Consider the following 27,777-nt stretch of genomic DNA (forward strand, 5'->3'; position numbering starts at 1 on the left):
GAGCATTACTTTCACATTGAGATCTCTATACAGTATTTGGACAAGGTTCCCATTTTTTGCCTTCAGCTGTAAAGTTGGGCATGTTCTCAAAAAAGATATAATGGAATTTGAAAAGGTTCAAAGAAGAGTGACCAAAATGATACAGGGGATGGAACTCCTTCCATATGAGGAAAGGCTAAAGAGGTTAGGCCTCTTTAGCTTGGAAAAAAGACAGCTGAGGGGGATATGATTGAGGTCTATAAAATCTTGAGTGGTGTAAAATGGGTAAAAGTGAATCGATTTTTCACTCTTTCAAAAAGTACAAAAACCAGGGGATACTCAATGAAATTACATTGAAATACTTTTTAAATAAATAGGAGGAAATATTTTTTAATTCAAAGAATAGTTAAGCTCTGGAACTCATTGCTGGAGGATGTGGTAATGGTGGTTGGCATATGTGAGTTAAAAAAAAAGTTTGGACAGGTTCCTAGAGGAAAAGTCTATAGGCATATGTGTTAAAAAAAAGTTTGGACAGGTTCCTAGAGGAAAAGCCCATAGTCTGTTATTGAGATGGACATGGGGGAAGCAACTGCTTGCCCTAGGATTGGTAGCATGCAATGTTGCTACTAATTGAATTTCTGCCAGGTACTTGTGACCTGGATTGGCCACTGTTGGAAGCAGGATACTGGGCTAGATGGACCATTGGTCTGACCCAGTATGACTATTCTTATGTTCTTATGGGTTGTTATGACTATTGTTACCCCACTTCTTATGGCTTTACATTGGCTCTTGCATTCTGTTCAAACTATTTCTTACCTTCAAGTGTATTTACTCTGCAGCTGTATACTACTACTACTTCTCTCTTATTTTCGCTATGTCCCTCCTCCTGACCGCCATATTTCTGGGATGGTCTTCCAGAATTGATTAATAGTGCTACTGGTCCTCTTGAAAATCCATCTGGCTTTTAAATCCAAAATTCTTCACTCTTCCTGATCCCTACTCTCTGACATTAAATACATTTTAAATACTTTAATGTATTTACCAGAAATTATGCTTTGCTTTCTAGTATTTATCTTAATTTGATTCTAGAGATGACTATTTTATATGGATGTACAGTGTTGTTTTTCTTCAGTCGTACTATAGAAACATAACATGGAGAAATGTGTTTAAGGGGGGAGGGGCGCGAGATAAGTGTGTGGCTGTGTTTTACAGAGACACAGTTTTGAGTCGTTGCTTTATTAGATGAGCAGTCTGCAACAGCATTCACAGGGAACCGGTTCACAATTTTCGCTTTTCAGTTGTCCCTAAGGCTCACCTGGCCAGGCTGGCACCTAAGTTAACGGAGAGAAAGCACTGAAATAAGAGGGGAGGATTTAGGCAACGACAGGATTCCTTGTTATTTGCTGCTCATTGTGAGCGGGTTATGCCTGCCTGCCCTCTGCTATCTCACATCTTGCGAGACAGCTCTGTGGGTGCTGCGAGTGCCTGAGCACCCCCACTATTGAACAAGCTCCTTGACTGTGTCCAGGAAGATGTCATTTCTGTTGGCTGTAGTACCCCCAAAATGTTGGCTCCTATATTTCACATTGTGACCTTAGCTCAGAGAGAAGAGGAGGTACTGTTTTTAATTGCATAAAAAGTTACGACGAAACTATACAGTTTGATCCATTCTAGCAACGTTCCATCCCGGTCGTTTAAAGCCCTGTGCTTTCAGGTCATCCTGATCCGTGACATCACAGAGGCCAGCTGCCTAGCAACGGAGACAAGGCCGATAAACAGAGAAGGCACCTTCCGCGAAGCTAGATCCCGGGCTCCTGCACTCAGCCATGCCGCCGACCCGCGACCCCTTCCCTTACCCGCCCTACGAGAATGATGACACATTCACCGGGGAGGCTTTGAACGTGCAGGTACCGGACCGGGGTAGTGGGGCTAGCCGGGCTAGGGCTTTTCGAAAGAACAACGGAAATGAATTACTAGCCGGGGGTGGGGGCAGCCTTAGAGGGTAGGGGGTAGATCTTGGTTGGGGTTGGGGGTTGTCACCTGTCAGGTTGAACTCGGGTCAGAGTTGCACCCCTACATCCACTTTGAGCTGTTGTGAAGAGCAGGAGAAAGAAGTTGCTTCTGTTAGAAATACTTCAGCAGCGAACTCACTCTGAGCTCCGCGCAATTCCTTCCAAGGAAGTTTGAGCCGCGCGGTACCTGTACTCCAGCGCTGTTGTCGCGATAGCTACGGAGAAATGTTGGATACAGGCGCTCTTCCTCTTGAACGTAAAAGGGGGATGAGGGATCGTTTGAGATTCCTGGATGTGTTTTCAGGTTTCTTCTTAGCAGATTTTCAGCTACACAGCATTACATTTTCTTTTCCAGCGCTCCTGAAAATTGGGTCCGGACAGCACTGATGCTGTGACACAGGCAACCTGCTAAGAAGGAAACCCAAAGGCTGGGCCGGACTGTAGATCTTATCTGGATCGTCCAGATCCGCTAGTAGGTTTAAGGGCAAGTGTGGAAATTCTGGATAAACTGCTGCGTCCCTGACTCGGCTGTATTTTGGAAAGTGTATAATTATAGTACAGCAAGAGGCCCTCACTGGATGCAAATAGGTAAAAGCCAGATTCTTAGCATACCGCAGCGTGGGATCCGGAAGGTCCGATTCTTACCCGGTCCCCAGGCTTTTCTAAAATACATGAGAATTTGGTGTTTTTGTTCTGGACTAGACATCCAGCATAAACATCCATTTTACAAATTGAAACACCCAAATTATAAACAGGACGCGCAAGGGATGTAGATGTTCCTATCTGCCACAGAGTGTTGTGATTAGTTTGACTTACTAAACATACATAGTTCTTGTTGGGGACCCAGCCTTACCAGACTATTCAACAAAGCAAGCTGCAGCTCCCATGCTATAGGGCTGCAAGGGGAACAAGTGACTAGCTTGTGGGCTTCCTCAATCCTTCTCTCCCCCCCCCACCACCCTTTCTCCAGTGTGAAAAGAAAGTTTGAGTACAAGCAAGACAAGGGAGACATGAAGGAGAAGAGAATGATGGAAAAGGAGGTGACAGAGGAGAAACAGAAACACGTTAAAAGTAAATCTTACTTTATTTGTTTAAAAATTGCTAGATTTCATCACAGTGAGGGGGATGGTCACGTCACCTTTACCGGTATGGACGCGTAGGGCTTTCTCTCTCGCCAGCATCTTATCTAACGAACCATAGCAGCCTGCATTTCTTTTACTTTCTTGTGGTTTTGATACACCTGGTACGATGGCGTCAAAACCAGCAGAAATGATGGATCGCATCCTCTCACTTCAGCCTCTAAGCGAAATAAATCTGATGTCTCCATGCTTGACAAGGCCCTTCTGGCGCCATTACCTCAGGAAAAAATGGAATCCCTTGCTAATGACATCAAGGCTTTTCATGTCCTGATGCAACAAAATCTTACTACTACCTCTGAAATCAGAGCTAGCTACGATTTCCACTCAGCTCATCCAGTTTAATACCCAAATTGAATTTCTGGAAGACTGCATGTCAGCTCACGACACGTTTCAATTGGAGGCAAACCGTAAGTTGAACAAAATTGATTTTCTCCAGCGGGAGATAGAAGATCTCTCTAACCGCTTGAGATGGAATAATATTCGAGTTCTTGGACTGCCTGAGCAAGCTGAGGGGAAGGACATGATCCTATTTTTAAAAGCGCTCCTCCTAAAACTTGCGGCGCTTCCAACTGACTTTATAATTGATATAGAGCGTGCCCACCGAGTAGCACAGTGGTCTATTCCTGGGAAAGACTACCCGCGTCCTGTAATCATTACATTTCTGCGTCATGACCAGATGATGTTAATTTTAAATGCTATTCGGTCTGAATCTCCTGTGTTTCATAATGGGGCAAAACTTCTTCTGTTTCCCGACTTCTCTAAAACCACTGCTAAAAAGCGAAAATTGTTCTTATCAAGTTGAAAGCTTTGGGAGCACAATATTGTCTTCTGTATCCTGCAGTTTTCTCTCCTGGTTGGAGTATGTTCTTTCTGCCCAATTGCTTTTGCTTCTTACTAAAATTTATTTTGTTATATTTTATGTTTTTTTTCTTTGGAGGATTTTCAACTTGCAAATTTTTTCTAACTGTCCTCATGCATTTGCTGCCTAATTTGGCATGTTACAGTTAGCTGCATATTTCAAAGGCTTCAGAGATGAATCTGCGAATACTCTCCCTCAGTATGAAGGGAATTTCCAATCCCGCTAAAAGGAAAAATCTTATATTGTACCTGAGGAAGAAAAAAGCAGATATTTGTTTTCTTCAAGAAATACACCTGGGTACGCAAGAAAACTCCAAGCTTCTGGGTAAATGGTTTGATAAATGTTATGCTAGCCCGGCAAACGGTTGTAAAAATGGTGTTATTACTCTTTTTAGAAGATCCGTGCCTTTCCAGCTGGTATCTCATGCTATTAACAAAGAAGGCGCAGATGGTCTTGGTTGGAAGAAATCCTTGAGAATAGTCCCATATTACTTATCAATATCTATGCTCCTAATGCTGATGATCCCAATTTTTTTCATAAAATCAACACGTCTGGCTTCAGTGCTCTCAACTGCCATGCTGTAATTGGAGGTGATTTCAATTTTCCAATAGATCCTTATTTGGACAGATCTTCCAATTGCAGGTCTGCTAAACTCAAAGTCAGGAGTTCACTAATTAATCTTATGCAATCCAACGGATGGTCGGATTTATGGAGGTTACTTCATCCAGCACCTAGAGATTATTCTTTCTTCTCCGCTCCCCACCACACATATTGAAGAATAGACTACTTTTTGGGCACCAAAGATTTGGTTCCTGTGCTGTCTACTGCAAAAATTCATGAAATATCGATTTCTGACCACGCAGCAATATCGTGTGACTTCAGCTGGTCTCCTAATAACTCCAAAACCCCTTTTTGGAGACTTAACACCTCACTACTATCGGATACTCTGTTTCTCCAGCACATTTCTAAAAAGTCTGCTGAGGTTTTTGATAACAACATGAACTCCATTCTTCTATTCTCAACAGTTTGGGAATCTTTCAAGACCTGGCTGAGAGGTGAAATTATTAGTTACTCGTCTCATCTTCGTAAGTCTAATAATGCTAAAATTTCCAATCTCGAAAAAGAAATTTGTCAGCTTGAAATATCATTATATACATCATCATCTAAACCTATTCTTCAAAAGCTCAGGTTGCTTAAGATGCAATATAACTCCCTATTGTCAAGCATCTCCAATGCAATTTCTTTCAAGCAAAATGCTGTATACTATTCAGAATCTAATAAGGCTGGTTTCATTAAATCCAGATATGGGGCTGATAATACTAGATCGTTATGTCATGTTATCTACTTTGTCCGGTTAAAGGATTATCCTATTTTATCTGCTTCTTTAGATGCTGAAAAAGCCTTTGACCGGGTAGAATGGAATTACCTGTTTAATGTTCTTGGGCAATTTGGTTTTCCAAAGCTCTTTCTCCATATGTTGCATTTATTAAATTCATCACCTTCTGCACGAATTGTAGCTAATGGGGAATTTAATAAATCATTTGTTTTGCATAGAGGTACCAGGCAAGGCTTCCCTATTTCTCCATTATTATTTAACCTGGCCCTTGAGCCCCTCTTGGTGGCTAGTCGTAAATCTAAAAATATATCCGGCATCTCCTTGGGCAACAAAGAGTTCAAACTTTCAGCTTATGCAGATGACATACTGTTATATCTCACTAGCCCACAAGCATCCATGAATGCTCTTATTAGCTTAATTTCTCAGTTCGCTAAGATCTCTGGATACAAAATTAATTGGGACAAAACAGAGTTGATGCCTTTGAATGATGTTTGTGTTCCTTTTTCTATCCAAGGTTTTCCTCTAAAATGGGTAATCTCTTCTATTAAGTACCTTGGCGTTCTCTTTGAGAGAACTCTCAACTACTGGTAAAGTTAACTCTGATATGCCACTTGCAAAAATTGAGGTCTCTCTATCAGCGTGGTCACCGCTAAATGTAACTTGGTAGGGAAGATTGGATACTATCAAAATGATGTTAGTGCCTAAGATCACATATGTTTTAAGCATGATCCCTCTTCTATTTCCCAGTTTCTTCTACAGAAAGCTGGAGAAATTGCTTTCTAACTTTCTATGGAATCTCAAGGTACCTAGAATCTCTTTGCGTAAATTAAAACTGCCTAAATTACTTGGTGGAGTCTGTTTTCCTGACCTTCTGCTGTATCATAGAGTTTTTATTATGCGTCAAGGCATGGAATGGATTGCTCCATTGAACGCTGCTTCCCTTCCGAGATGGCTAGCATTTGAGCAAGTTATCATTGACCCATTATTGCACTCTCATCTAATTGGCATGCGTCGTCCAAAAAATATTGTCTCAAATCCAATCATTAATACTGCTCATAAGTTGCTGTCATCTTTTGATAAGTCCTTAAGTATTCCCTGGTCCTGTACAGCACGTGTGCCTGTCTGGAACAACCCTAAATTTAAAATTGATAAAAAAACAAGTTTCGTGGTCTCATTGGCAGCACATAGGCATATGGACCCTTAATGATTTTATTGACTTAAAAATACAAACTTGGAAATTCTTCACAGATATGAAAACTGAATTCTCGCTGCCTGATTCTCAATTTTATCAATGGCTACAGATTACCTCTATGCTGAGGAAAAGCAGCTTACAAGTTCAACGTATGCCTCAAACTCCAGAACTTGTTGACATAAATTTATGGCTCCAGCATACAGGCCACGCTGCTTCCCACATTTATAAATATATCCTAAGTAAGCTTCCTATTAAATGTTCAGGTTTACGTAGATGCTGGGAGGAGGACATCCAACAATCTATCTCAGATGAGTTATGGGAGCAGCTATGGAGTTCCTTATTTGTGTTCTAAATCCTCATCAGCATTGCAATCTTTATACTTTTTCATGCACAGATCATTGTGGACGCCTCTTAAATTGCACACTATTGACTCCTCTAGCTCTAACTTATGTTGGTCTTGTCAAGCTCAGCAAGGCAATTTAAAGCACCTTGTATTTGATTGACTGTGTATTCAGAGTTACTGGAATGACATATGGCTATTAATGGTAGACGTATTCTGTCTTTCTGGTTCAATGTCCTACAAGTATGTGGTACTTAAAAACCAATGTTTTAAAGGTGTTCTTAAATCTAATGAATGTACTGTTATTAATTCCAAGCTATCTTTAGCCTTAAAAGTAGTTTTCTTGCATTGGAAATCCTTATATAACGTTACCAAGAATGGTGGAATTTGTTGTTTCAAACTTTACAAGTATGAAACCTATTTTGCTAAAAAATCATTCCGTTTTGCTTTCCATGTGCAAAAATGGTCTCCATTTGTATCTTATTTTAAAGATGCTTAGAGGCTCATTTTCAAAGCACTTAGCCTCCCAAAGTTCCATAGAAACCTATGGAACTTAGCCTCCCAAAGTGCTTTGAAAATATGCCTCTTAGTGTCATATGCTATGTTTGCTTATTTGCTGTATTTCATGCTATCTATGGCTTATGCGTGAAATACTCTTTGTCACATATCCTCCTTTTTTCCCCCTCCCTCTTCTTCATTATTGTCTTTTAGACAAATATGTACAGTGCTCCTCGCTTCAAGATTGTTATTCATTGTCTTACCTGTATATTAAAAATCAATAAAAACAGTAAACTATAAAAATTGCTAGATTTCTTGGCAGAGTACAACCACAAGGCAACTGGATTTCCAAGCAGTAGCTTACCAGATGACAAACAAAGCTATCTTTGATGCTATTATTGTGGCCAAAGCCACTGTAAGCATTCAGAACTTTTGTCTTAAGCTCAAAAGCTTTTATAATTTGGTCAGTTATTTTTGTTTGAATGTAAAGCTCATTTCTGTGAGTTTTGAGGGAATACCAGACTGTTTGGTGCAGCCATTGTGATTCCTACATGGACAAACAGCTTTTTGGTTGGAGAGGCCAAACAAACCAGTTTGGCCCTGCTCACGAACACTTCAGTTGCAGATGGTGTGCTGGGCAAAATATAGATAGGGTCTTGGCCCCAGTGGCCCTCTCCATTCTGCTGCCTACTTATTCCTACATTATAGGGTTGTCATCAAAGAGGGAATAAGGTGGCTCCTGAATCGGGGCACCATATTTCTCCCAGAGTTGCCCATTTGCTGGCTTCCTTCTCTATTTGTCCATAGCTATCCGGGTACTGCCACCAAATATTGGCAGTATATTCAATACCGAGAGAAGGGCCAGTACTGAATATTGGATCTAATTAACCTGGTGGTGTCCATCATTTAAAGAAACATTGACCGCCTCTGGCTGATTATTGCCCCTTATATCATTTTGGATCATTTGTTCAGTAGCTTTTAACTTGTATGTTACATATTTTGCAAGTCCACACTAAGCTTACTTTAAGCTTACATTTTATTGGCTCTTTAGCATTTATATTCTCTCCTTAGTGTACCTGTCTCCCTCACTCTTAAAATATATACACATTTATTTATTACTCTTATTTTCTTCTGTTTCTATTTAGAAGATAAGAACATAAGAGTAGCCATACTGGGTCAGACCAATGGTGCATCTAGCCCAGTATCCTGTTTTCCAAACAGTTTCCAAGCCAGGTCACAAGTACCTGGCAGAAACCCAAATCGTGGCAACACTCCATACTACAAATCCCATGGCAAGCAGTTGCTTCCTCATGTCTGTCTCAATATCAGACTATGGACTTTTCCTCCAGGAATTTGTCCAAACCTTTTTTTTAAACCAGATACGCTAACCGCTGTTACCACATCCTCCGGCAAAGAGTTCCAGAGTTTATTCATGAAGTGAAAAAATATTTCTTCTTATTTGTTTTAAAAGTATTTCCATGTAACTTCTTTGAGTGTCCCCTAGTCTTTGTACTTTTGGAACGAGTAAAAAATCGATTTACTTCTACTCGTTCTACACCACTAAGGATTTTGTAGACCTCAATCATATCTCCCCACATCCGTCTCTTTTCCAAGCTGAAGAGCCCTAACATCTTTAGCCTTTCCTCATATGAGCTTTATCATTTTGGTCGATCTTCTTTGAACCTTTTCTAATTCCACTATATCTGTTTTGAGATACAGAGACCAGAACTGAACGTAATACTCAAGGTGCAGACGCACCATGGAGCGATACAAAGGCATTTTAGTATTTTCGGTCTTATTCACCATCCCTTTCCTAATAATTCCTAGTATCCTGTTTGCTTTTTTTTGGCTGCCGCCACACACTGAGCAGAGGATTTCAGCGTATTATCTACAACACCACCTAGATCTTTTTTTTTGAGTGCTGACCACCAAGGTGGACATAGCATATTTACTATCCTTTATCTTTTGGTTCTACACATCTTAGTTCTCTGTTGAGTTTTTAAAAGAACAAAGAAACTACCCAAGAAGGAAATGCTGTGGGGAATATATATATTTATTTATTTGTTACATTTGTATCCCACATTTTCCCACCTATTTGTAGGCTCAATGTGGCTTACATAGTACTGGAGAGGCCTTTGCAGGCTTCGGTGTGAACAAATACAGGGTGATGTTGTGGTAAGATCAAGTTCATGTGGCACATCCACATTAGGGAATCAGAGAGCGGAAGAGTTGTGTTATGTCCAGTACGTGCTTTAGTCTGCTACTGTTCTGAGGATAGAACTGTGCTGCCCTGCTCAGGTTCATCATGCTGTAGGCATCTGATTATCACATCGCACATCAAGCCCTGTCCTCCCCATGCATATTCTTCACTTTCCTTGATCCTTCTTTTATGTTTTGTACAGTCTTAATCCTCCCTACTAGCTATCATCAGAGCACCATCATATATGCTCCTCTGCATTCTGCTTTCATTCAGGATTCATTATCCATGGCTTCTGGTCTTATATTTCCTCATAGAGTTATTAGTGAGTCATCATGAACAAGTTGAACTATTGTTTGCCTTTTCATCTGTTATCAAACATATGGTAAATTCTACAGTGCCCTCTTGAACTAAGAGGAGGATGCACCTCATTTTGTAGCTACAGTATTCCCAGTGCAGCTCTTAACATCCCTTTAACAATTCTGATACAACATTGTGCATCTGTCACATCCTTTAGTGCTCATGTAACATTCAAGAAGTGGGAGAATGATTCAAGAAGTGGGTCCAGATCTTCTTCACCATGTGGAGCAATAGCCACCAGCCCATGGGGCACACATCGTCTCTGGCTTTGTATGAGTTTCTGTGAAAGGTGCTTTGTGTCTCTCATCATCACTCTCTGTGTAATATAATTTTGAATGAAATGCACTGGAGCTGTGTACTTGTAAAATGCTTTTAGATACAAGTTGTATGTAATTCATCTATAAAACGTCATTATTTTCTTTCTCAGAAAGCATCCTATTCAAAGCCAACCCACCTTTCCCAGCAGGAAGACCCCTGGAATCGTTTAAATGCCACAGCAACACTCTCCAGTGCCCGCAGGGAAGTGTATTACTTTGACCCTGAGGTAAGGTGATGTTAGAACTCTGCACATCTGCACAACCCAAGGAAGAAGGAGGGTAAACATACAAAAAATCACCACAAAATTAAATCAGTCTTTTTCTGTAGCAGATAGAATAATAGACTGAGAACCAGGAGACCTAGATTAATATTCTGCCTGTGTCAGTGACAGTGACCTCCCAGGCATCTCAGGGCATCTCCACTGAGACGGGGGTCTTAAACTGCCTTCCTAATTCCAAATGCCTGAAGGAGTCATTCATACAATGTTAATTCCCTTCCCATTGGCACACCAGAGTATTGCCACTGGGACAGAGCTCTGTAATGCTTCTCTGATGACTGCAAAAGTCATGGCTGTAGTTACAGCTCCCTTCACTGATCAGGTTTTCTCCTTTTGTGTATTCTGGTGTTATGGTTCTTGATGTCTGAAAGGTCAGCCACTCCTACAGCGTAGTATCCTTACATAAGGAAAACCTAGCTAAGGACACACTAGCATCAGTAGTAGGCAGGGCAGGCCGACTGGTGTCAAAGAGCCTGTGAAAGTCAACTCCCAAGAGACAAATGAATGGAATGACTTGTCCTCCTCATTTTCAGATCACTCCAGCCAGGCATAGGAATATTTCTGGGTTAACAATTCTTGTGTTTGGAAATTTGATTCTCTTTTTCATGTGTTTGGCTCTAAAGGCACCAAATGACAACCTGGATTTTAACCTGAAGGGTCTCTACAATCATCATAATGACACACTGAAAAACAAGAATGAGGTTATTTTTCAGAAAGAGACCTTCCGTGAGGATCATGGGTAAGCAGGGGCAGGTTCCCCTCATGACACATACTGGTTCCAAACCCCAAGGAAGAACAATCTTAAAAAGTGATGCTTTAGTTGTCACTTCACAGGGAAAGGTGAGGAGGAGTCAGTGAGGAGATATGCACTTCTTCCTTTGGCAGCAATGCAGAGACATCTTAGACAGCTTTTCAACATTTCTCATCAGAATGCTGCTAACTTACTTTTTCATAAGTCTAGTCTCTTCCATCTCAGTCACTGCCCAAAGGGGTCCTTTTACTAAGCTGTGGGAAAAAGGGCCCTACGGTAGCGGTGGGGGCCATTTTTAGTAGAGTGGGTAAAAAGCCCCCCCCCCCCCAAATGGCTATAAATCCCTGCAGATCAAAGGCCAGTCTTGTGTTAGGCACCTCATTTTGGAAATTTGAGAGCATTTTTGCCCTTGCTACATTTGGCAGGTGTTTCATCTCCCACCACCCATTCTGTCTTGTATGAATATTCTGTTAAAGGATATAGTTTTGAGACATCTGTTTTCCTTTGTTATCTACTGGGGGTGGGGGGAGGATCGGGGTGCCTTGAGAAATCATCAATTGAATCTAAATTGTCCTAATATTAGAAAAGGAACAGCAAATGTTTGCTATTCAAGACCTATTTTTGGAATTACATGATGCAGTCATTTGCAGCATTTCTGACTGTAAATACAAAATAAAATGTATTTGTCAATACAGGAAAAACCTCAAACGTTGAAAAATTGAACATGAACGTCACTGTCAAATCACTGAAAATATATACAAGGAAAATGGCACTGGAGCACCTTCTGCTATTCCAGAACTGACAGACCCACCCAGTCTGCCATACAGCTATGCCAATGTACTTCACTTCTGCTGTTCTAGTACGAAGACTCTCACAGTTCTGCTAATTCACCTCAGTTCTGCTCTGCAGCACCCTTTGCATTTCCAGTCCTGTGCAGCCAATACAGCTGTGGCAGTACACCTCAGGCCTACATCCTAAGCTGTTCTAGTACTGCGCCTTGTTAATGCACACTAGCATATACCATATTTTATGCATATAATGCGCCCACGCATATACCTGGTGATTCTATATAGCGCGCCTAAATTTCTGCATGAAAATCCAGGAGCATTCTATAAGTACGCGCATAACTTAACTGGCTTAACAAGCCAATCAACGTATTTAACAACACTAATTGGCAATAATTACAGTTTCACGCACAACTTGCTAAGCACATTCTGTAATGAACTGCACCTAAATTCTAAAGCGTGCAGTTCAAAAGAGGCTTGGTTATGGGTGGAGAAATGTGCATTTTGCGGCCGTTTCAAAATTTATGTGCAAAGTTATAGAATATGGCCCAGTGCGCCTAAATCCATGCGCAGGGATTTACGCCAGGTTTTCGTTGGTGTACATAGATGTGCATAGATTTCGGCACTGTGATACCAAATAAGTGTATTCTATATAACGTGCCTAAATTTAGGCGCAGCTTATAGACTACGCTTAGGCAGAAATGTTTTTCATGCAGATTTTTAGGCACCGCCTTGGGTGGATCTCTTCATAATAAAGGTGGTTAAAAAAAATCCCAATAAATAAATAAATAAATAATATATAGAATCTGGCCCATAATGTGCACAAATTGCATGTCTATATAAAAATAACCATGTATAACGCGTACTATACTAGTATATTTTTCTAAAGCATACTAATTGCAAAATGAATGCATTAGGTTTTAGGGCTTTTCTTTGTAGATATGTTTAGCAAACAAAACCTGCAAAGAAACCTAAAAGGGGAAAGAAAAGGCTTTAAAACCAAACACGCCAATTTTGCAATTAACATGTCTTGGTAAAAATACACTGATATAGCATGCAGTGAGTGGGCACAGTTTGTAAAAATGCATATAACGCACACGTTAAATTAATTTTTTTTATTTTATTTTTTGTTACATTTGTACTTCCTACTCATAGCAAGTTCAATGTGGGTTACATATTGTATACAGGTACTTATTTGTACCTGGGGCAATGGAGGGTTAAGTGACTTGCCCAGAGTCACAAGGAGCTGCCTGTGCCTGCAGTGGGAATCGAACCCAGTTCCCTAGGACCAAAGTCCACCATGCTAACCACTAGGCTACTCCTCCACTGAAAGAATCTCTGGCAGACCTTGATTCACGAAGTAAGTTTTTTTTTGTCAAAAAACCCCAGAAAAAATAACATTAGAAGCCATTTGGGAAGCTTTAATGGGCCTGAAAGCTTCTTTCTCCCCAAAACTTTTTTTCCTTTAATTCAACACTCAAATCTTATCAGAAAAAATACCATTAGAGGGAAATATAATAACTATGGACAAAACATTGGAGACTAATACAAAAGACATACAAGTTCTTCAACAAACACAAGTTAACTTAATTAAAGAAAATCTGTATCTTCAGAATAAAATAGAAACTTTGGAAAATCAGCAGAGATCTAATACAGTGAGATTGATAAATTTCCCTAAACAGGCTTCAATAGCCCCAGTAATAACTTTTAAACGATATATGACTGAAGTTCTGAAGATACCTGAACAAGCACATACCACCACCCCCCCCCCCCCCCCCCGGTCTCAAACATTTATCACTTGTTACTTTATAATAAAAAAAAAAAAGGAGACAGACCAATTGGCTGATCAAGGGTTTGGAATACCTTTTACCTTGGACTTCAACTTAACACAGACATTGGAAGATGATAACTTGGGTTTAATGGCAACAACTCTTATAGTGACTTTTGTATTACAACCAGATAGAGAGAGATTGGATATTGAAACAATTTTTTCTTCACAGAGATCAGCTTTTCTTGATTTATAAAGTTAGAATGTTTCCGGATGTCTCTAAAGCTACCCAAAAGAGACATCAAGAGTTTCTTAAATTACGCCCAAAATTATACAATTGGGCAGTCTCTTCTGGTTGCATTTCCCCTGTAAATGTGTGATAAAATTAAATTCTGTTACATGTGTTTTTTGGTCCTAAACAATTTAGTTCTTTCATAGATTCTAAAATAGCCTTGACCCCCCTCTGTACAACCAAGAACAATAATTACATCTACTCCGTAATTTAAGAAGAAAATTCCTGGAGCTCCCTTCCAGCCTCCTGTTTCTGTATAGGAAGAATTATTCTTTTGTTATTCCACAGATACAGTGATATGCCTCCAACTATTTGTGGACTAAAGATGAATATTATGAAAAGTAATATGGAAGTTTATATTATATTTTCCTCTTGCCTTTCTTTGGAATTTTATGTTAACCATTTTGAGAATAGGGAAATTTGAATAAAATTATTCATCTTTTCTGTATCAAGATGTGTTCTTGAATTCATTGTAAATCTGCAAAAAAAAAAAAAAGATCCGTGTCCTTTATAGAATTTCGCTAAGTGCATAAATGACGCCTAACTTTAGGTGCCAATTGAGTCTATTCTGGAACAATGCGCATAAATTCTGGGAATGCCCCTAAAGCACACCTGTCCACGCCTCCTTGAAATTATGCACCATAGGAGTTCTATGCACAGCATTATAGAATACGATGGGTGTGTAATTCCTAATTAAGGCTAATAATTGGCTGTTAGCAGCCAATTATTGGCACTGAGTGGCTCATCAATTAAGTTGCACGTACAAATGGGCAATGTATGCTGATTTGTACATGCAACTTTAGTCGCCATATAGAGAATCCAGAGGTATATGTGTAAAAGTAATTTGAGTAGTCACCAGGTACCTTGTAGTTAGAGGACTAGTTTTGATCTGAATTCCTTGTTATTGACGCTTAGATTCATTCCAGGTAATGCTGCGTGAAGCTGAAAACTGTCCAACTTTGTTTTCTTCTTTCTCCTTTTGTACGTTTCAGGAGAATTCTAAAGAATCGAGTGAAAGAACGACCTCCTCCATCAGATCATCAGAAGTATGCGATGAGGGAGTGGGTGAGCCCTAGAAAGGAGAACATTCATTGTATAGAGGGAGCTATTGGTAAGGTACCCTAGATAAGCAGAATGTATGGTATGACCAAATGTCATGCTTCATACAGGAGAGTCCTGTATTTTTATCAAAAATTGTCATTTGTCTTTAAACAAGAGCAGAGTCTACACTTACTCTGTTTTACAACTTGGTTATCTACAGAAAAAGAAATTCTATGCATGACACGTGAGTAGATCTAGACTTTAAAAACGGAATGGTCAGATGGTTTGTGTCAGTCCATAACTTCTTCCCACTTCTCATTCTCATCTTCCCTTATGCTCTTTCTCTCTGCGCCTCTAGGTTGCTCATCTCTGCAGCAGTGGATTGAACCCTGTAGCCACCCCTAGGCACTGGGCCAGTGACCAACTGCCTATTTGTGGGGCGGGGTCTCCTCTAAAGCTGTGCAGGAATACGGCTCCAGGAGGCAGGACTGGTGGTTGCCCCTAGGCAAGTGCATCCTACATTTTCTTCCTTCCCTTCCCAATCTTCTCCTGTAGCATCCCAGGGTTCCTCTCCACCTCTTCTTCATGCATCAGGCTCCTCTTTAACTTTTCCTGCCCTTGGACTGCTCTCTGTCTCTTCTGTTTTTTAGTTTAGGGTCTTTGCCATATATCCTCTCCTTATCTTCCCAGTTTCCTGTCTTTCTTCCTCACATACCTCTCTGTCACCTCATTCCAGATTTCTCTATATCTCCCTTTTTTCTTCATGTTGGTCAGGTTCTTGGAATGTTCCCACAGGGTTGGGATACACTGATCCCTTGGTTGCTCTTCCCCATGGTGCATGCTCCTTTGTGATTAGGGAGCATAGAAAGGAAAAAGGCAGCCACAGAGACCAGGCTGATCTGACTACCAGGGACACCAGGCAGGGCAGGCCCAACCATTAGGCTACACTAGGCAGTCACCTAGGGCAGCAGATTCTTGGTGGCAGCAAAAGACCAGCTGCAGTCAAATCATAACAATTGATCCTGACAGCCCACAAACTCGGAGAACCATTAGCACGCACTTTAACCTGCATTTTAAAATAGGATATTTGTGTGATAACCATGATTATCAAACTTAATTATCAAAGTCGGGGGAGGGAGTGCTCCAGGCTAGGGGCCTGAAACTTAATTAGGGAGGAGGGGGTATAAGGCTGAAGGTTCGCCTAAGGTGCCCACTACATTTGTACTAACTCTGGCACCAGGCAAGAACTGCTTTCACCATGCCTTTTCCCTTTAGAACTCATATGTTTGCAGATTCACAGACTAACTGAGAAGGTCATTATGGCACCCCAGATGGGCACCCTGTTTATCTACCCCTTACAACAGCACGGCCCAGGGAGGAGGCAAGATGAAGAAAGGTTAGCTCTTTAAGGGGCCATTTTACCAAGCAGTGGTAAAAATTGACCCACAGTGGCATCAGCGCATGGAATTGCCGTGCACTGAGGCACCTTTTATCGCAGTGGGTAAAAGGGCTTTTCCAAATAGAGGCAGTAAAAGGCGCTGTGCTACTTAAAAATTTGGCACGTGGCTGTTTACTGCCAGAGCCCTTACCACTGTGAGGGCTCCACCAGTAACCCGGAGGTAATTGGGTAGCACACAGAGCTGCCCGATTACCCCTGGGCACACCTACTCCCCACCCACCAATGCTAGAAAATAAAAGCTAGGGCCAGAAACAGCACACGGTGGAACGGAACTACCGCCGGGCTACTGGGAGAGCCTCGGCAGTAGGGCCGATTCACTGCATGCTACCCCTCCAGTAGCCCTACTGCTGGCTGGTAAAAGGGCTCCTAAACTTGATAATCTTTGTTTTATGACTTTTACCAAGGGGGGTATATCAGTGGTCACCCCACACTTAAGTCGGTTCTGATGTAAAATGTTCTCTTATTGTGTGATGATTTCTCAATACCATTTTTTTAGTGTAATATGTTTATGGATCAGCTTTTCTTTTTAAAAATGATTGTGCCATTCAAACAGGTTTTTACTCGTCCTTGCTCCCCAGCCTCCTCTTTGCTTTCTTAGCTCTCTGTAGGAATATCTGAATTTTTTAAGCCATCCTGTTGGCTCTCTCTCAGTATCTTGCAAAGTATATCTCTTGCTACGGCTCCATGGACCAATTGCCCAGAAGTGTCAGAGACAGTAACAATTAATTTGTCCAGTTAATTGGATGAATTGTAAATTTTTTAAATTTCAAGCCTGCTGACCAATTAACATTTGAGTGGGCAATTTGATATGCAGCCCAAAGTTAACCGGTTAAAAAGAGAAAAGGGACAAGAGACATGAGGGGTTGTGGTTATAATTTAATCACTTGAGCCTGGTTAAGTGAAGTGTATATTCTAAAGTTCACCAGGTAAAGATGTTTGGTTAACTTTAACTGGCTATAATCAAAATTGACAGCTTATCAGGTTATCTTTGTTTAGCCAGCGTTACCCAGCTATGCTGCACTAAAATTTCTGCCCTCACCTCCATTTTGTGTCAAAAGAAACATTGAGAATTTCAAAAAAGTTAGAAAGCTAATGACAAACCAAAGGGAGGAAAACCAAGGCGTTTGACAAGGTACCTCATGAAAGGCTACAGAGGAAATTGGAGGGTCATGGGATAGGAGGAAATGTCCTATTGTGGATTAAAAACTGGTTGAAGGATAGGAAACAGAGAGTGGGGTTAAATGGGCAGTATTCACAATGGAGAAGGGTAGTTAGTGGGGTTCCTCAGGGGTCCGTTCTAGGACCGCTGCTTTTTAATATATTTATAAATGATTTAGAGATGGGAGTAACTAGCGAAGTAATTAAATTTGCTGATGACACAAAGTTATTCAAAGTCGTTAAATCGCGACAGGATTGTGAAAAATTACAAGAGGACCTTACGAGACTGGGAGACTGGGCGGCTAAATGGCAGATGATGTTTAATGTGAGCAAGTGCAAGGTGATGCATGTGGGAAAAAAGAACCCGAATTATAGCTACGTCATGCAAGGTTCCACGTTAGGAGTTACGGACCAAGAAAGGGATCTTGGTGTCGTCGTCGATAACACACTGAAACCTTCTGCTCAGTGTGCTGCTGCGGCTAAGAAAGCGAATAGAATGTTGGGTATTATTAGGAAAGGTATGGAAAACAGGTGTGAGGATATTATAATGCCGTTGTATCGCTCCATGGTGCGACCGCACCTTGAGTATTGTGTTCAATTCTGGTCGCCGCATCTCAAGAAAGATATAGTAGAATTGGAAAAGGTGCAGCGAAGGGCGACTAAAATGATAGCGGGGCTGGGACGACTTCCCTATGAAGAAAGACTAAGGAGGCTAGGGCTATACAGCTTGGAGAAGAGACGGCTGAGGGGAGACATGATAGAGGTATGTAAAATAATGAGTGGAGTGGAACAGGTGGAGGTGAAGCGTCTGTTCACGCTTTCCAAAAATACTAGGACTAGGGGGCATGCGATGAAACTACAGTGTAGTAAATTTAAAACAAATCGGAGAAACTTTTTCTTCACCCAACGTGTAATTAAACTCTGGAATTCGTTGCCGGAGAAAGTGGTGAAGGCGGTTAGCTTAGCAGAGTTTAAAAAGGGGTTGGACGGATTCCTAAAGGACAAGTCCATAAACCGCTACTAAACGGACTTGGAAAAATCCAAAATTCCAGGAATAACATGTATAGAATGTTTGTACGTTTGGGAAGCTTGCCAGGTGCCCTTGGCCTGGATTGTCCGCTGTCGTGGACAGGATGCTGGGCTCGATGGACCCTTGGTCTTTTCCCAGTATGGCATTACTTATGTACTTATGTACTGTCAGGGGTAGACCGGCACAAGTGCTGATGATCTCCTTGCACCCCCACCACAAGTTTGAAAAAGCAACTCCCTAACAGTAAGTAGCATGAGTTTTCTTTTTTGTTATAATGTCTCTTAACAGAACACAGTCTTAGAACTATCAGTCGGTTCAACCCTGCAGTATCCAGTTCAGTGCTCCCAAGACTTTGCCCAAGTAACCCTCCTTTCCCCAGCTGTACCGTCCAACACAGTCTCGGAGAATAAGTTGCTTTTCCCCCACCACCAGCAGTTCATTAAGTTCTCTCCCACAAAATACAGTCTTAGCTTCCGGAGACGGATTCTCCCTGCAGCATCCTGGGTACATAAGTACATAAGTAGTGCCATACTGGGAAAGACCAAAGGTCCATCTAGCCCAGCATCCTGTCACCGACAGTGGCCAATCCAGGTCAAGGGCACCTGGCACGCTCCCCAAACGTAAAAACATTCCAGACAAGTTATACCTAAAAATGCGGAATTTTTCCAAGTCCATTTAATAGCGGTCTATGGACTTGTCCTTTAGGAATCTAACCCCTTTTTAAACTCCGTCAAGCTAACCGCCCGTACCACGTTCTCCGGCAACGAATTCCAGAGTCTAATTACACGTTGGGTGAAGAAAAAAGTTTCTCCGATTCGTTTTAAATTTACCACACTGTAGCTTCAACTCATGCCCTCTAGTCCTAGTATTTTTGGATAGTGTGAACAGTCGCTTCACATCCACCCGATCCATTCCACTCATTATTTTATACACTTCTATCATATCTCCCCTCAGCCGTCTCTTCTCCAAGCTGAAAAGCCCTAGCCTTCTCAGCCTCTCTTCATAGGAAAGTCGTCCCATCCCCACTATCATTTTCGTCGCCCTTCGCTGTACCTTTTCCAATTCTACTATATCTTTTTTGAGATACGGAGACCAGTACTGAACACAATACTCCAGGTGCGGTCCCACCATGGAGCGATACAACGGCATTATAACATCCACACACCTGGACTCCATACCCTTCCTAATAACACCCAACATTCTATTCGCTTTCCTAGCCGCAGCAGCACACTGAGCAGAAGGTTTCAGCGTATCATCGACGACACCCAGATCCCTTTCTTGATCCGTAACTCCTAACGCGGAACCTTGCAAGACGTAGCTATAATTCGGGTTCCTCTTACCCACATGCATCACTTTGCACTTGTCAACATTGAACTTCATCTGCCACTTGCACGCCCATTCTCCCAGTCTCGCAAGGTCCTCCTGTAATCGTTCACATTCCTCCTGCGACTTGACGACCCTGAATAATTTTGTGTCATCGGCGAATTTAATTACCTCACTAGTTATTCCCATCTCTAGGTCATTTATAAATACATTAAAAAGCAACGGACCCAGCACAGACCCCTGCGGGACCCCACTAACTACCCTCCTCCACTGAGAATACTGGCCACGCAATCCTACTCTCTGCTTCCTATCTTTCAACCAGTTCTTAATCCATAATAATACCCTACCTCCGATTCCATGACTCTGCAATTTCTTCAGGAGTCTTTCGTGCGGCACTTTGTCAAACGCCTTCTGAAAATCCAGATATACAATATCAACCGGCTCCCCATTGTCCACATGTTTGCTTACCCCCTCAAAAAAATGCATTAGATTGGTGAGGCAAGACTTCCCTTCACTAAATCCGTGCTGACTTTGTCTCATCAGTCCATGTTTTTGTATATGCTCTGCAATTTTATTCTTAATAATAGCCTCCACCATCTTGCCCGGCACCGACGTCAGACTCACCGGTCTATAATTTCCCGGATCTCCTCTGGAACCCTTCTTAAAAATCGGAGTAACATTGGCTACCCTCCAGTCTTCCGGTACTACACTCGATTTTAGGGACAGATTGCATATTTCTAACAGTAGCTCCGCAAGTTCATTTTTTAGTTCTATTAATACTCTGGGATGAATACCATCAGGTCCCGGTGATTTACTACTCTTCAGCTTGCTGAACTGACCCATTACATCCTCCAAGGTTACAGAGAATTTGTTTAGTTTCTCCGACTCCCCCGCTTCAAATATTCTTTCCGGCACCGGTGTCCCCCCCAAATCCTCCTCGGTGAAGACCGAAGCAAAGAATTCATTTAATTTCTCCGCTACGGCTTTGTCCTCCTTGATCGCCCCTTTAACACCATTTTCGTCCAGCGGCCCAACCGACTCTTTGGCCGGTTTCCTGCTTTTAATGTATCTAAAAAAATTTTTACTATGTATTTTTGCTTCCAACGCTAATTTCTTCTCAAAGTCCTTTTTTGCCCTCCTTATCTCCGCTTTGCATTTGGCTTGGCATTCCTTATGATCTATCCTGTTACTTTCAGTTGGTTCTCTTCTCCACTTTCTGAAGGATTGTTTTTTGGCTCTAATGATTTCCTTTATCTTACTGTTTAGCCACGCCGGCTGACGTTTAGTCTTTTTTCCCAACTCTGTGTAAATAACATAGTAACATAACATAGTAAATGACGGCAGATAAAGACCTGTACGGTCCATCCAGTCTGCCCAACAAGATAAACTCATTTTACATGGTATGTGATACTTTATATGTATACCCGAATTTGATTTGTCCCTGCCTTTCTCAGGGTACAGACCGTAGAAGTCTGCCCAGCACTGTTCTTGTACTAAAAGTTCTGAAGATTCTGGAATCCTAAAGAGTTACAAGATTCTGGAATCCCAATTAGTAGCAACATTCCATGTAGAACCCCAAAGATTAACAAAGTAACATAGTAAATGACGGCAGATAAAGAACTGTACGGTCCATCCAGTCTGCCCAACAAGATACTCATTTTACATGGTATGTGATACTTTATATGTATACCCGAGTTTGATTTGTCCTTGCCTTTCTCAGGGCACAGACCGTATATGACCTTGTCTGGGAGCTCCCTTCACCCCAGAGCCTTCTAGGATATGGGGCTATTACCCCCACGGAGTTTGGGGTGTCTCCTTGTAATTTAGCAGTCCTTTAGCTCTGACTTAAGCCCAAAATTGTCTTCCTGATTGGATTAATAGTTCCTTAGCACTTATAAAGCCACAAAATTGTCTTCCCATGCTTTTCCAGCCAAAAATCACCACCACCACCAACAACAAAAAAATCCAGCTCTGAGGCTTGTATGTTCCCATCCCCAGAGATGGGGGAAGCCACCTCCCTTACAGTGTTTGTGCACACTGGCTCACCCACGCTGCCACTAAAATCAAAATGATACAAAGCACTCAGCACAGAACTCTGCAAGCAAAACAGTCCAATACGGTTTAGAGACTTCCCAGTTTCCATCTCTTCCTCTGTGAAGTTAAGGGGATTTCCTCTCCAGTCCTGTTCACCTGCCTCTGTTATATCCATTTCTTCATGCCTCCCTTCACTGCTTGGATCTGGCCCATCCATCTCCATCGGCTGGAGCTCTTCCTCCCCCTCTCAGTATTGCTAGGTAGTCATGAAAAAACAAGTGCATTTTGTTTAAATAAGCCCAAAGCAAACGATATCTGTTCAAAAATAACCCAATTTTTTTACATGTGAAGTTTATTCGTACGCTAAAACACTCTTTTAAGCGTTAAAACATGTTGATATGTATGAGCATATAACAAAAGAGAGGGAACAAAGTACAAACTAAAGTCCAAACAAAAAAAACAGCACCACGGGCCTTTAAAAATGGAACACAGTTCTTTAATGAATGAGCCTTGACAAAAAGACCCGACACGGGCCGTGTTTCGGTGACTAGCACCTGCGTCAGGGGTCTACATAGAATACAAAACATAGAACATTTTTTAATTAACTTAAGTGAAAACACCTGATCTTCACAAAGCATTAACCTTTATCCTATCAAATGAATTTAGGTGGTTACTGGGTCTAAAAGCCTGCCAGATATGCAGGAACCATTTACTAGGTCCTAAAGCCTACATTGTTAAAATATCCATTTATTTAAAATATATATAAAATGACAGGATATTGAGTAATTATCAAAACAATTGACTAACTATATTGCAATTTTAATCTATTTAGCAAATCTATAAATTGTGTCTTCAATTAACTGTTCATATGCTTTAGGTGTTTATATAGGCTTATATATGTATGCTTGATGAGTCTAAATATTAATCTTTGGTTTTACTCATTATATTTAAAAAAAAAATTTTTAAATATATTATTTCTATGTTTTGTATTCTATGTAGACCCCTGACGCAGGTGCTAGTCACCGAAACACGGCCCGTGTCGGGTCTTTTTGTCAAGGCTCATTCATTAAAGAACTGTGTTCCATTTTTAAAGGCCCGTGGTGCTGTTTTTTTTTGTTTTGATATGTATGAGCATAACATAACTGAAGTACATCAATTGCACGTTCTCAGCCGAGGTCAATCTGAATCTGTCAGTCAATCAACATGTCCGAGAGATTGTTATCAATATTGTCTGCATTGTCGCAATACATGTTTTCATTAAAATGATTCAGTATGTGACTAGTTGGTGCAAAGTTGGTACAGCAAATAATGTGGTGGTTCATTCCATAACAGATCTGCTGACATTACACATTAACTTAGAACTCCATGGATAAAAATCTGCAATCACGTCATCGACCTCACTTGCAGTGTTATCACTCTACCTTCCACGGTAAACCAAACGGTGATGTTTGGAACAAGCCCAAAAAACAGTGAGCACCAAAAAAGCAAGCCTAAAAATAAGCTACCCTTGAGTTCCAAAAAAACCCCTGCTAGTTTTAAAGAAAAACAAGCCCAAACTGACGAGAAATAAGCGTGGTTGGCAACACTGCCCCCTTTTTTTGTTCAAACCCTTCTTCTTCCCTGCCTACCGAGTTCTCCAACCCCTCTCCCCTAGGGCTGGTGCCCTCCTTTGATGGGCAGCTAAGTGCTTAGATGATTTGCAAACCTCTTTCTTCTTATGGGGCCTATCCCCCACCTCTCCGCAATATTTTCTTTTATACGGTAGCCACATATATCTTGCAGAAAGTATCCACACCCTTTCATTTTATTTCCTAATTAGGACTAATAGCCCATGTGAAAATCATTAGAGAGAAATTCATTGAATGTCTTTGATCTTGAAAACATTTCTTTCCCCTCTAATTTTGGACTTCAGCATGCAGCCTCTGCAGTGTACCCAGGCCGAACAAGATGCCCGGATTAGGATTCCCACAGGCCACTGTGTTTTATTACTCAGATCCATTTTCTATATTTTAATGAACTTTTCTAAAGTAAGAAAGGGTTTTCTGAATGAATTATTACAAATGTTCAAACAAAAAAACAGCACCACGGGCCTTTAAAATGGAACAGAGTTCTTTAATGAATGAGCCTTGACCCGACACGGGCCGTGTTTCGGTGACTAGCACCTGCGTCAGGGGTCACAATGATGACGTGGAAAACTTGGGGAATAACATCCATTTGGATACAGAAAGTGAAGGTGCCTTGGTGCTTTATAACTTTTGCTACGTGAGACGTGGGGTAAGGAATATTGTAGATGAAAATATTCGAGTTATTCCCCAAGTTTTCCACGTCATCATTGTGACCCCTGACGCAGGTGCTAGTCACCGAAACACGGCCCGTGTCGGGTCAAGGCTCATTCATTAAAGAACTCTGTTCCATTTTAAAGGCCCGTGGTGCTGTTTTTTTGTTTGGACTTTAGTTTGTACTTTGTTCCCTCTCTTTTGTTATACCTTATTACAAATGTTCCCATAACTCCTAGGAATGTTTATCACTGGTAAGAGTAGTACCAGTGAAAATGATCCTTGTTCTGTTGTTTGCAGAGTACCCATGGCTGTATGTGGTATTAAAAGTAGGGCTGCCAATTAGCTCCTTGTGCTAAGGAAAAGGCTGATCCAGTCCTGACTTTACCCCAAGGCATGCATGGATTTGTAGTTTGTTTTTCTTAGTTCTGACTTTTCCAGTTGATTCCTTATCAATCCGTGTACGCAGTGGGGCAAACAAGGATTGGATTAATTTGTTCCTTATCACTTGGTGCCAGCTAGCGACTTTAATCAGCCTGTTTGCATAAGAATAAAAGCAATCCTGAAAGAGATAAGTAAAAAAAAAAATTTAGAAAGTTCTAGAGTGCTCTGAACAGTCAGTTAAAATATAAGGCCGTCAATAATGGTGCAAGGAATGACTCCCATTGTGCTGTGGCAGTCTCTTCAGAACAGCTGAAATGATGTAAAGAAAAAAATAGGATGAATGTCTCCTTTGTAAATTAACATCTGATTAGCTGCAGCAGCATTTTTTTATTACTAAAACTTTGATGGATTACAGGATGACTGCAAACTGTGCTCCTTCCTCTGCACTGTAGTTGATCAGACTGCCAAGTCTCCCGGGATCACAAATGGAAGGGGGTGTTACAGGGGGCAAGCTAAACTCCAGCCCAGCAGGGATCTATTGCAGTTGTTATGTTTACTGCTCCACCACTTGTCCTGGCAACTTGTAACAGGAGCAGAGCAAATTGGCATTTGCTTCCGCCTGGGACCCTTCTTTCCTGCTCATTTGTCAACAGGCAGAACTGGGGGAAGGAGGGGAGAAGCTACAGCAGTTCTGTGATCCTCCTGCCCCTCCTGCAGTCCAGAGAGAACTAGACATCCAGAGTAGGTGTCCCAAAAATGGAGTGATTTATGGGAGAGGAAGAGGAGATAAATACTGAAAAAGGAGTGAGGTGAAGAGGTATAATGCATTAGAGTCTTGCGAGAGGAGATGAATGGTTAATAAGGTGAGGATGGAGTGAATGATTGGGGAGATAGCACAAAAAGAGGTGAATACTGAGGAGTTGGAGGTGGGGTGATTGGGGTTTGCATGTCAGTTGCTGGACCAAAGGGATATTAATTGATCTAGGTTGTATTTGTGAATGCGGAGGTAGGAGGATGTTGTTTGCTCTGGAGGTATGTGTGTTGGTGCAGGATAATTGTAAGAGAGTTGCTTGGAGGAGGGGGAAGGGTACAGACCAGGAGTTCTCAACCCAGTCCTCAGGACACACCTAGCCAGTAAGGTTTTCAGGATATCTACAATGAATATGTAAAAGATAGATTTCCATAGAATGGAGGCAGTGATATTTCGAAAAACTAGGTCAGACCATGTGAGTCCTCTGTTGGTTGAATTATATTGGTTGCCTGTGAAGTCTCGGATTATTTTTAAAGTACTCTGGTATTCAAGTTTTTGGATGGTATGTGTCCTGAAGGATGTTCTCAGTTGGTGACTGTGTTAATATCTAAGACAATTTCAAGGAAGTGTAACCATTTGCTATTAATCTTTCCTTCAACTAAAAATATACGTTTTAAGGCTGTCTTTTTCCTCAATCATTTTTCTTCTTGACAGTTCGCCACTGGAATGATCTTCCATCAGAATTGTGCTTGATGAAGAATTATTTGTTTATTTCATAAAACCTTGAAAATGTACTTATTTACTTGACTGGGTGGATCTTAATGTTAAATTTTATATGTAATTTCTAATATGTTTTCTGTGGGTTATTTGTAATTTTCCTGATTGTTATGATGTTAGATTTTGTAATGCTTGTAACTCGCCTTGAGTCGAAATGTGAGAACATAACATAACTTACAAATTTATTTCATGCATATTCATTGTGGATATCCTGAAAACCTGGCTGGCTATTTGTGTCACAAGGACTGGGTTGAGAACCTCTGATGTACAGGGGATATGCATTTGTTCACACTGTAAATCTCTCTAAAAAAAACATTGCTCCCCCCTAAGCAGCTCTGTTTTATGGTACAGGAAATTGAAATCACTGAGCAATATTCCTTATAACCAAGCATCATGCTGTGTTAGAGGCTGAATTGGACACTGCAGTGTGGAGGTCAGAGCTATCAATGTCAGACAGGGCAGGTCTCAATGAAGAGTACCTGGAGAAAGGGGTAGATTCTGATCAGAGATGATATAAATGAGCACCTCTGTCAGCACTGAGCAACAAATAAAAAAACAGCTTGTCTTGTGTTTTCTTCCTCAGAGAGTCATCACAGTGCTGCTACCAACAGAGGCTACTCCAGGAAAGATGATGGAGGTTTCTATTCTATCTGAAGGCGGCTTGACTTGGTCACCTCTGTCACACATCCACATTGTGACCTCTGTTCCCACTTTCTGCCCTCTATGGCTTCTGTCGGTTTCTTCATTAAATCAATCTGTTTACTATAACCTGGCAGTGACGTTTATTAATTCTAAGGGGAAAAACTCAGTGGGAGGGTCAATATTCAAATCAATTTAACTGGACAGGAGAGGCTGTGCTGCTGAATATCATTACTAACTGCCTAAGCTGAAACCGGCTATTCAGTGGGCAGTCCAGGAGCAGAGACGGTACATAATCTATTAAGTGCTGATATTCAATCCTTAACCTGTTAGCTAGTCAAGTAGGACCACATAAATAGCAGTCCTATCTTTGGCCGGTTTAAACTTAACCAGTTAAATCTGAATATCAGCACTTTTAACCGGTTAAGTGCCAATCATATAGTTTATAGTTTACTGGGATTTACTATACCGCCATTTGCTGACTAGCAGATCACAGCGATTCACAATCTAAAAACAAGGAAAAAAAAACTGGAAAGGAACTAACAAATGCAAATAGGAAAGCATGAAGACAACATATCCAAAAATCCAGCAAATCACATAAGGAGAGGTGGGGAAGGAGAGAGGGAGGGGAACAGAGAAAAGGTAGTTGGCATCAAGGGTAAGTTGTTAGAAGCAGCAGTGGAAGAGTAGGAAAAAGTTTTAAGTGGAGTCAAACGCTTTGTGAAACAACCACGCTTTTAAAGCAGATTTAAATTTCTTGAAAGAGAATTTGGCACGAATGGGAAGTGGCATAGAGTTCCAA

General features: G+C 41.2%; 1 protein-coding gene across 1 annotated transcript; it reads left to right on the forward strand.

Annotated features, from left to right (window-relative positions):
- The first annotated feature begins 1,754 nt into the window (after positions 1 to 1,754).
- On the forward strand, positions 1,755 to 27,104 carry C12H1orf194 (chromosome 12 C1orf194 homolog). The gene is made up of 5 exons (XM_030221626.1): positions 1,755 to 1,886; positions 10,340 to 10,456; positions 11,131 to 11,246; positions 15,096 to 15,214; positions 26,920 to 27,104. The coding sequence occupies exons 1-5, from the start codon at positions 1,806 to 1,808 to the stop codon at positions 26,988 to 26,990; spliced, it is 504 nt and encodes a 167-aa protein (XP_030077486.1). The 5' UTR covers positions 1,755 to 1,805; the 3' UTR covers positions 26,991 to 27,104.
- The last annotated feature ends 673 nt before the right edge of the window (positions 27,105 to 27,777 follow it).

The sequence above is a fragment of the Microcaecilia unicolor genome, chromosome 12 (assembly GCF_901765095.1).
Source record: "Microcaecilia unicolor chromosome 12, aMicUni1.1, whole genome shotgun sequence".
Lineage (NCBI taxonomy): Eukaryota > Metazoa > Chordata > Amphibia > Gymnophiona > Siphonopidae > Microcaecilia > Microcaecilia unicolor.